At 36.3% G+C, this 11202-nt stretch overlaps 1 protein-coding gene across 1 annotated transcript; it reads right to left on the reverse strand.

Moving 5' to 3' along the window:
• Positions 1-732: 732 nt before the first annotated feature.
• LOC150004586 (fatty acid-binding protein, adipocyte) lies at positions 733-5369 on the reverse strand. The gene is made up of 4 exons (XM_090283767.1): positions 5208-5369; positions 2525-2697; positions 1866-1967; positions 733-1405 (listed from the first exon to the last, which is right to left on the reverse strand). Exons 1-4 carry the CDS (start codon positions 5278-5280, stop codon positions 1355-1357), a joined length of 399 nt encoding a protein of 132 aa, XP_090139893.1. The 5' UTR covers positions 5281-5369; the 3' UTR covers positions 733-1354.
• Positions 5370-11202: the final 5833 nt, after the last annotated feature.

The following is an 11202-nucleotide window of genomic DNA, read 5'->3' on the forward strand; positions in this document are numbered from 1 at the left end:
ATTGTGGTTTTTTTTTTACTAATTGAAGGTTTGTGGCAACCTTGTGTTGGGCAAGTGTATAGATGCCATTTTTCCAAAAGCATTTGCTCACGTTGTGTCTCTGAGTCACATTTTGGCAATTCTCACAATATTTCAAACTTTTCATTATTGTTATTCTATTTGTTATTGTGGCCTGTGACCAGTAATCTCTGATGTTACTAGGGTAAGACCCTGCACCAGCAATAGTATTAGGACTCGCTGAAGATCCAGATGATGGCTAGCACTTTTTAGCAATAAAGAATTTTTAAATTAAGGTATATACATTTTTAGACATAATGCCATTGCACACTTAATAGTGTAAAAATAACTTTCATATGCACCAGAAGGCCAAAAATTTAATATGACTTGCTTTATTGTGATCCTTGCTTTATTGAGGTGCTCTGGAATTGAACCCATAAAGTCTCCACAGTTTCAGTTATCCAAGGCCAACTGCAGTAGGAGAATATTAAATGAAAAATTCCATAAATAAGCAATTCAGTGATTGTAATCTACATGTTTTTCTGAGGAGCTTGATGACACCTCACAATGTCCTTCTCTATTTTATCTGGGATGTGAATTGTCCCTTTGTCTCCCCATCCATTACCATACCATCTTGGCTATCAGATCAAATATCACACTATCATGGTGTTTGTGTTCAGGTAAGCCTTATTTTACTTAATGATGCCAAGTCCACAAAACTTTTATTACAGTATATTGTTATAATTGTTCTATTTTATTATTAGTTTTTGTTAATCTCTTACTGTATCTAATTTATAAATTAAGCTTTATCATATTTATGGATGTGTAGAAAAAACAGCATATATTGGATTCAATACAGTCCATGGTTTCAGGCATCCACTAGGGGTCCTGGAATTTATCACTTGTAGATAAGGAGAAATTACTGTACTTTAAAAACTATCTTAGGTCTCTGCAAAAGTTACTTTACTGAAGATGCACTAAAGAAGACTTCATATTCCAAAATAGCACAATTTCTACTAAGACAGTGGAAAACTCATGAATATTAAATTTTTCCTTGGAATATTATGAAAAATCATATTTCTTATACCAGAAACAAAGCAATAACACAATTTACTATTTCCTTCTATGAGTTATAAGCAAGAAATTCTCTGGCACAATGAATAGATCATTATATCACCTTCTAACTCTAAAATATTTTATTTAACCAATGAAATGCAACCACATTGAATAAAATCAGATTGGCGAAAAATTAGTTGCTGCTAATTAGTGGAAAATAACAATATATGTTTGGACAATATATCCAACAGAATGTCATAGGGTTCGATGCAAACTTCTATCCAGTTCAATGTCCCTTGACTTATGCTCTTTCATAAACTCTGGTAGAGGTGACACCTTTCATGATACATTCCTAGACACAAAAAGAAAAATTCTTGGTCAATCACAGGACTAAACCATTGGTTTGTTTATTGTCTCCTTCAGTGTTGGGAAGGAAACAATACTCATTTGAAAGATATCTGTCCCGGGCTTCTATTTATACCTGATGTTGTAATATAGTAAGGAGATATAAAGACCAAGAAGATACAAGTCTTTTCCTTAAGGAATCCTACAATCTGGACAGAGAGTGAGAAATACAAGCAAATGATTAATACAGCATGGTGTGAGCTTCAAGGGGTCAGGGAATGCTTCCTTAGTGGGCAGCATGTACAGGCTGAGCTGTAAGCATGAAGATCAATTGCCATAATGAAACCATTATCCTAATAGAATCACTTTTTGTTCTAAATAAGCAAGAGCAATCATCTGTTAGTTTAGGTGGAATGATGATTATAATATGGCCTAGCAGTAGAATCTAGTAGCTAGAACATACTCACCACCACGAGTTTATCATCCACTCGCTTTCTCTTTATGGTTGTTGACTTTCCATCCCATTTCTGCACCTGTACAAGGGCACCTCCATCCAAGGTTATGATGCTCTGCAGGTGCAATAAAAAGTGGTTACAGTTTTTACATAGTAGAGGGAAATAAAAAAATATACCACCTTCGAAGGAATCTTTTGAGGCCATTAGAAATTCTAAATTCAAGAATATATTGCAACAAGAAAATAAATGTAAAAAATAAAAGCATACAAAGTTATATATACATTATGATCAGAACATTATACAAACATGCACTTAAAAAAATACTGTGAAAGAATATAGGTAATAAATTTATGTTGAGATAGTAGTATTATAAGTGATTTAAAATTTTTTCCCACTCTTTATAAATTTTTCCAACATTATGTTACTTAATCCACTTCAAATATTATATGTATGTAATGACAAATAACCTGTTTTTTAAAAATAATAATGACAACTTTATAAAAAGAAGTAAAATTCACCAATTAAATATTGAAGGCAACATGATTTAGATGTAGATTAGGGATCTTCAGCCTGTGTTAGATGGTTTTCTTCCTTACAGAATAGCTTCTTGGAGGCAGCAGTTGGTCATTTAGCAACCAGGCTTTTCCTCTTTTCTAATCCTTATTCCTCACCTTAACTTTTCTGTCATCTGCAGTGACTTCATCAAATTCCTGGCCAAGTTTGAAGGAAATCTCTGTGTTTTTAAAGGTGCTTTCTGATTTAATGGTGATCACATCCCCATTTACACTGATGATCATGTTGGGTTTGGCCATGCCAGCCACTTTCCTGGTGGCAAAGCCCACTCCTATGGGCAGGAAGAGAAGAAACATCAGGTTTACAATTTTCTCTCACATATTTAAGAAAAAGCTGTAGTATGTATATGTGTGTGTGCATGTGTGTGTGTAGGTGGGGGCATGTGTGCAGAAAAGGGAAAACTGTTGAGTTTCTTAATTGCCTCATTTAAACAGCTCCTACAGACAAGTAAAGAAGCTAATATTTAAAGAAACACATGATGCACAATTAGCTGTAGATTTGTTCTTTAAATTTTCCCTCAGCAGTTCAGATGCAAGTTCCCAGGAGACCCACTGTTCATTTCAACAAGAATATGTACAAAGATGAAGTTTTCTAAAATGTATATATATGTTAAAAGCCACTGCACTCTCATATTAACTGGCCATCTCAGCCATTGAGGCAGCATCTGTCATTTCATTCAATTCATGAAACACTTAGGGCACCGCAACATTTTTTTCTTAGATAAAATGATCTAATCCACAGTCAAAGATGGAATTCTCAATAGACTATTGGGGCCAACAAAGAGTTATTCAGTTAAAAAAAATCACCTGTTTGGGTGTCCAAAACTTACACTTCATGCATTTTCTGCCATCTAGTTTGTTGGCCTTTTCACATTACTCCACCACGAAATGAAGATTTTGATTAATTTCTCCAAAGGCAAAATGTTTACTACATTCATATCATTTTAGAATGGAGATATGGCTACCATAAATTATAGGAAAGGTTAAAAAGGATCTAGACACAAACTGTGAAAACCTCCAAATTTAACAAATCACTATTATATAAGTTTAGTAATTAATACTTTGATTCCCAGTCACCTAAATTATAAATTTCTCTTTTTTTTAAAGAGGAATCTACTTTTCTTGTAAAGGGTACGGGATGAACAGTTTACAGCCCAACATACACAGCATTAACTTGATCTCACTGCCTGTGTTATGCAGAATTTACTATGGTTAATGGATGTGTTGGATTTTTTAAAACATATGTATATAAATCTAAGCTATTTCTTTAACTAAAGATGGCTTACAGATACCAAAGATTAGAAATGGGGAATCAGGAAGAGAAATATTGAAGAAAACAATTGGTGCTGAAGCTCTGATTTAGCTCCCTGGCAGAGAAGTGGTAACAGGTGGGAAAAGAATGTGTTGCCTCTTCAAGTCTTGACTCTGTTATCAAATACATGGAGTGAGCCAACACAGTGACTGGATGCAACATCAACTGTGATTCCAGAGTAGCCACCCATGGGCAAAATCATATTTTCCACTTGCCAGATTCTGTCCTTATATGGCTGATGAAGGTGATACCTGCTTAACTATCTTCAAGTAGAGCAGCTAATTTCAGGAGGTATATTATGGTCCTATCGTCAGTACTTTATAATTTTAAAACACAGTAGAAGAACTTAAATATAAATATTAAAAGTGTAAAAATTTTTAAAAATCAATAGCTAAATAGCATCAAGCCCTGGCATTTCTATGTCAGCACATATTAGTTTTTTGAATCAAAATTAATTGATATTCTAGAAAATTAGGTCTCGCTCATGCTGAAGTTGCTGATTTCCCTCTTTCTCTACAAACAAGGAACAGAGTACTTATAGACGAGCAAAACTATCCTAGCTGACTTAGTGGGAGGTTAAATCTTGGAACTTAAAAAGTAAAGTATAACCTCTAATAAAAATGTTGTATGAAATTTCTTCCCAATTTTACCCCTGGCTATGACTTGGTCATGCACAGGGGTATGGGAGAGGGGTGTTCAAGGTGAAGATGCCTGAAGGTAGGAACCTGACTTCTTACAACCTTGCTTTTCCTTTTTAATTACCCAGGGAATCTTCACAGAGCACTCTGGCAACATTAACAGTATCTGAAAACCCAGAAGCCTCCACTATAAAAGAGGAGGTATGTTATGTATATAATATTGTCTTTTTAAATTACTCAATAATTCTACGCATCCCGCGAATTTGCTAGTCAAAGAAATATTTAAGCCCTTTAAGGAACATACTCTCTAAAGTTAAGATCTTTGTCCCCATAAAAAAACCACACATTTAATGTATTGACATTAAAACAATAAAATAATTGGTCAAAATAGGTTTACTTTCAAAATTACATGAAGATGAGAAGTACAGTGCTTTCAGTATCAAAGGACATTATCGCATGCTAGGAAATAAATATGGTTTTATTTTCAAGTTATTGCTCCTTTTTAATGCAAGAAGAAATGAAAGAAAGCAGACAAAGAGCCAAGTAAACCAAAGATATCCAAGTTTAGCAATCAAATAAAATATTTTCATTTCTGTAAACTATAAAAATTCCATGTAGACCCTTTTTCATATTGATTGGTTCACATGATGTTGTGATTTTGGTCTACAGTATTTCTACAAACAAATGAGTCTCACTTGCTATTTTTATAGTCTGTATACAGAAAGCAGAATTTCAAACTTGGACAATGCTTCTAGAGAGAAAAACAGCCATCAGCCCCCTTTCCTCAGAGAAAAAGGTATAGCTACAGTGCTCCCACCACTTATTTGCTTACCTACTTCTTTCATGTAATCATCAAAGTTTTCACTAGAGACAAGTTTCCAGGTACCTACAAATGCATCACACATTTTGCAAGCTGTCTAGGATTATTCTGCAAGGTGGGAAGAAGCTGCAGTCTTTGGGAAGGTCTTGTGCCTGTCTGAGTCCAGTTAAGGTTCTTTTAAAGATGCCAAGAACACGTGATCCGAAGAAGGACCGATTGGCAATGATATTGGAGCCTTTCCTTCATTACCATACTTTGCCTTTCCCCCTCTGAGTCATGTTTTAATACAAATTTCTCAACTTTGTTTCTCCCTGGCAAATGGTCAGTGGGCTGAGAGTGCAAATTATTTTTAACCACTTACAGAATATTTTAAACATGCCTGTTTTGATGGTTTTAATACTTAGTGCATTACATTTCCTCCTATTATTTTCATATATATTTATCCCGGTGTTGAGAAGAGCAGGGTAATTCTCTTGGGATAAACTTTGACATCCCCCCCCCCTTTTCCGGAGTTTATATTAAAATACAGTGATGTGGTTCTTTTGAATTGAGGAACATAAAAATTACTTTGGGGATTTTTAAGTAATTGCAAAGGCTCTTTGGGACAGTACTTTTGAGAATTACCTGCCGATTAAAACAAAATAAGTAATGGCATTTTAAAATACCCCAGATTTCTCATTTAAAGTGTTTTGCACGAATAAAAAAGAAAAAGTAAATTGAATTAATTTACCAAGAATCTGGACTGTACATTTAATTGATAAATAATAATTTATTTTCACTCTTTCATCCCCTGAATGAGAGCATATATATTTGATTGATTTCCACAAACTTCTTAAAAAATTGTCCCCAATCCAAAAATATAATACTCACACTGAGAAAATGGTTATTCATTTCCAAAATTACATGATAAGATCTAAATTTATCAGCTCTAAAAGGTGCTACTTTACTTAAAAATGATCAGGAGTGCTCTGGTCAGAAACTATCAAGATCTTACTTCCTTCTTTCACATAGTGAATCATCTATGAGATAACTTCTCTAGAGTAGTCATGGTTTTCAATTCTCCCCTACCATACCAGAATGATAGAAGACGTTCACATGTACAACAACTGCCACAAACATACCCAGATCTTAGGAAAGAGAAAAGAAGCTAAAATATTGTGGAGGGATGAATCACTATCCTGGGTTTCCACTGAACACTATCTGCTGAATGCATGATCGATTTGACTGATTCCCAAACCAATACCAGTGTCCTGAGGGGTTCCCCAAAATGTTTGGGGTAGAGGATACAGTAGTAATTTTTAATTGTTGCATTTGTTATTGGTACAGTGATTATGTCTGTCCACTCTGGAGAGCTGCATAGGTTCAAAGTCTGGATGGTAAACCATGCCAGACTCAGGCTTGCTATTGTAAATTCCCCTGTTTACCATTGAACAAGTAAATAAAACTGATTGATCTTAATACAGAGATAACTTTGTGTTATGTTCTAAATTAATAATGGTTTCCTTTTTTGTTTGTTTTGTTTTTTAAATTATTTTTAGAGAAGTTTTAGGTTTAAATTTCTTTTTTCTTCTTCTTTTTATTATCTTTGGCAGATAATATTTTTAAAATCTTCACCTGAGGACATGGTTATTGATTTTAGAGAAAGGAGAAGAGAGGGAGAGAGAGGGAGCAAAACATCAATTTCAGAGAGAAACATCTATCAGTCGCCTCTTGTACGTGCCCCGACAGGGAACTGAACCTGCAATCCAGGTATGTGCCTCGACTGGGAATCAAATCCATGACCTTTTGGTTTACAGGACAATGTTCCAACCAACTGAGCCACACTGACAAGGGTGAGAAATTTTAAGTTTATAATAAAATTGAGAGAAAGGTTCAGAGATTTCCCACACACCTACTGTCCCCCAACCACATACATTACCAACATCACTCAGAATGGTACAAATTTTTAACCAAGAATGAACCTACACTGACACAACATATCACCCCAAGTCCATAGTCTACCTTAGATTCACTCTTAATCCTATAAATCCTATGGGTGTGGACAAATGTATATGTCATCATTATAGTGTCATACAGAATAGTTTCACTGCCCTAAAAATCCTGTGTGCTCTGCCTATTCACCTCCCTCTCACCACTCATTCCCCCACCATTATTATTTGTACTGTCTTCATAGTTCTGCCTTTTTCAGAATGTCATAGAGTTTAGAATCACACAGTATGCAGCCTTTCAAGATTGGCTTCTTTCACTTAGTCATATGCATTAAAGTTTCTCCATGTCTTTTCTTGGCTTGATAACTCATTCTTTTCAGAGCTGAATAACATTCCATTGTCTGGATGAACCACAGTTTATTTACTCATTCACCTACTGAAGGACATCTTGGATGCTTCCAAGTTTGGCAGTTATGACTAAGCTACTATAAACATTCACATATAGGTTTGTGTGTGGACATCATTTTTCAAGTCATTTGGGTAAATACCAAGGAGCATGGTGGCTGGACAGTAGGGTAAGAACATGTATAGGTTTGAAAGAGAACACCAAACTGTCTTCCAGAGTGGCTGCACTATTTTGCATTCTCACCAGCAGTAAGTGAGAGTTTCCTATTGCTCTACATCTTCACCAGCATTTGGTGTTGTCAGTGTTCTGGATTTTAACCACTCTAATAAGTGTGGAGTCATATCTCATTGTTGTTTTAATTTACATTTCCCTGATGACATATGATGTGGAGCACCTTTCCAACTGTTTATTTGCCATCTCTATATCTTCTTTGTTGAGGTGTCTGTTAAGGCCTTTGGCCCATTTTAAAAAATTGATTGGTTGATTGATTGATTTGAGAGAGAGAGAGAGAGAGAGAGAGAGAAAGAGAGAGAGAGAGAGAGATTGAGATTTGTTGTTCCACTTATCTATGCATTGGTTGACTCTTGTATGAGCCCTGACCAGGAATAGAACATGCGACCTTTGCATAACAGGATGATACTCTAACCAACTGAACTACCCATCCAGGGCTTTGGCCCATTTTTCAATTGGGTTATTTGTTTCATTATTGTTGAGGTTTTTAAAATTAAAATATGTTTGACATATAACATTGTACAAATTTAAGGTATACAACATGTTAACCTCTATCATGTTATATAATGATCCTTTCTTCTTAGTGATTAGAATCATTAAGTTTTTAGTCTCTTGGCAAGTTTAATGATTATAACACAATATTGGTTTTTTAAAAAAAACAAGTAATTTAATTTATTTTTAATTATATCTTATTGATTATCCTATTAATTAATAATCCTATTGATTATTCCTACTCTGCCCCCCTCAATCCAGCACTCCCACTCCCTTGGGCAATCTCCACACCATTGTTCATGTCTATAGGTCATGCATATAAGTTCTTTGGTTACTTCATTTCCTATGCTGTACTTTACATATTCTGTAACTACCTATTTGTACATCTTTTTTTTTTTTAAGTATGTCCAATATTGTCATTCTAGTTGGTACTGAATACTTTAAATGTGGCTAATGTGACTGAAAAACTGTGTATTAAATTTTACTTAATTTTAATAAAAATTTAAGAAATAATCATTAAATCAAGTATTTAAAAATTTTTAAATATTTTTGGAATTATTTGGGAATGTGACTCTACTTTTCAAGTACATGTATTTTGAACTCTGAATATCAAATATTTCAAAAGAAAATTTAGAGTCTGAATTGCAGTGTATTGTTATCACAGAATACACATTGAGTTTGGAGGACAATGAGAAGTAAAAGTATAATGTCTAATTAAAATGTTTTGCATTGATTATATGTTGAAATGAAATATTAGGTATTTTGGGTTAAATAGAATATGTTACAAAAATTAATTTAACCTATTTCTCTTCTACTTTCTTAACATAGAAACTAGAAAATTTTAAGTAACATATGTGGCTCACATTATGAGTCTATGGACAGTGATGTTTTGGGGACCATTGTGACACCACATTCATCTGATTATTCAGCAGGTATGTCGCACATTTTGTTAACCACTGGAGGTTAAATAACAAGCAAGTCACACCAGGCACCTGCTTGCTTTCACAAAGCTTACATTCCAATACTGGAGAAGATAATATATAAATTACTAGGCCAATTACAGATAGTGTTGTGTTTCAGGGAAAACAGTAGAGGCTATCTGTTGTAATGACTACTGTGAAGGTTGCAATACTAGATGTGTGGTCCAGGAAGGTCAGTCAAAGGAGGTAAACAATGAAGCTGATGCTTGAGTGCTGAGAAGAAAACAGCTGTGGAAGGATTAGGAAAAAAGAGTGTCCCAGACATAGGGAACAGCAGAAATTGCTGGTTTGTTTTTCTGATGACCAACAGTAAACCATGATAGGTGTATACACATACCTACAAACGTACATTCCTGCTGAGCAGAGTCCAAGCTCCATTAAGGCAGGGAATTTCCTTTAGATTGTTCACTGATGGATACCAAGTGATTAAGTATTCAGTAAAATACATGGAGGAAATCCTAATTAGGTAGGTTAATGGGAGTCTACTAATACTCCTGAAAAATACTTCAAGAACATTTTGGGGGACTTCCGGCCAAGATGGAGGCTTAGACGGACACGCTAGGTCTCCCTCTACAACTAGAGAGGAATACAACTACTTCAAAACAAAGGATAACTAGAAATTCCAGAAAATAAAACTACACGGAAGTCCAACATATGAAGTTATAAACCAGCGGTGCCATTTGGGCAGGTAAGAGTTAAAGAGGGCAGTGCTGTTTGCGGTCGCACCCGGAGTGGTGGGCAGCGAGGAATCCCGGCTGCGCAAGCCCCTAGCGGTGCGACCCCTGCGAGGAGTCCCGGCTACGCAAGCCCCTGGCGGTGCGCGACTCCGGCGCTGGGGAGAGCGGCCGCCGCTTTGCCTTGAACAGTGAGGCCCAGGGGGACGGGAGGACGGATCCCGGTCTCCTAGCTGAATAACTGTGTGAATCCATCTTGGACCCCCGCCCCCAAAGAAAGCACCACAGGGCTGCGAAATAGGTCGCGGACAGGCAGGCGCCGGTCGCTGATTTGTGACGCCAAACGGCGCCCGCCGGTCGCTGGGTCATTACGAGTACACAGGCACTGCCCCCGACAGCCGGCCCAAGAAAACAAAACGCATCTGTCAAAATGAGGCAGACAACTATAGAAATACCGGTGACACAACTCACCAGACAGCAGATAGAGAACCTGACAGATGAACAGATAAGAAACCTGTCAGAGGCTCAGTTCTGGGCCATTGTTATCAGGTGGCTTACAGAATTCACAAAAGAGCAGGAAAAAGATAAGAAAGAAGCGAAAAAATTTCATAACGAAAGGAACAAAACCGCATACGAGATAGAAGGTGAGAAAAAATCCAGAGTTCATTTCAACAAACTGGAATATGGAGAAGGAACAAGCAGTCAACCAATGCAGCGAGAGGAAATGGGAAGCAACAATGAAAGGATCAGAAACCTCTGGGACAGCTATAAAAGGCCCAACATAAGAATCATTGGTTTGCCAGAGAATGAGGAAGATGAACTAGAACTTGAAAAATTGAGTGAAAATATAATAAAGGAGAACTTCCCAGACTTGGGGAAGGGAATAGACTTGCAGGTCCAGGAAGCAAGGAGAGTTCCCAAGAGACTGGACCCAGGGAGAACCACTCCAAGACACATTATAATCAAAATGTCAAAAATTAAAGATAAAGAGAGAATCTTAAAAGCAGCAAGAGAGAAGAAAAGAATTATGTACAAAGGGGTCCCAATTAGACTATCAGCTGACTTCTCAAGGGAGACCCTACAGGCAAGAAGGGACTGGCAAGAAATATTCAAAGTAATGAAAATCCAAAACCTACAACCACGAATACTCTATCCAGCGAAATTGCCATTCAGAATAGAAGGACAGAGAAAGTGTTTCCAGGACAAAATAAAACTGAAAGAGTTCATTAGATCCAAACCACTGTTATATGAGATGTTAAAGGGACTGGTTTAAAAAAACAGAAGCTAGGGAGATGA

The sequence above is a fragment of the Furipterus horrens genome, unplaced genomic scaffold (genome assembly GCF_987537825.1).
Source record: "Furipterus horrens unplaced genomic scaffold, mFurHor1.1.pri manual_scaffold_7, whole genome shotgun sequence".
In the NCBI taxonomy this organism is placed as follows: Eukaryota; Metazoa; Chordata; class Mammalia; order Chiroptera; family Furipteridae; genus Furipterus; species Furipterus horrens.

Bases quoted from the DNA above. Each gene is read 5' to 3' on its own strand.
- LOC150004586 (XM_090283767.1), bottom strand. From the start codon at position 5,280: ATGTGTGATGCATTTGTAGGTACCTGGAAACTTGTCTCTAGTGAAAAC. The intron at 1,968-2,524 runs GTGAGGAATAAG...TTGCACCTGCAG, and splicing joins CAGATGACAGAAAAGTTAAG to AGCATCATAACCTTGGATGG. The intron at 1,406-1,865 runs GTGAGTATGTTC...TTTTGTGTCTAG, and splicing joins TGGATGATAAACTCGTGGTG to GAATGTATCATGAAAGGTGT.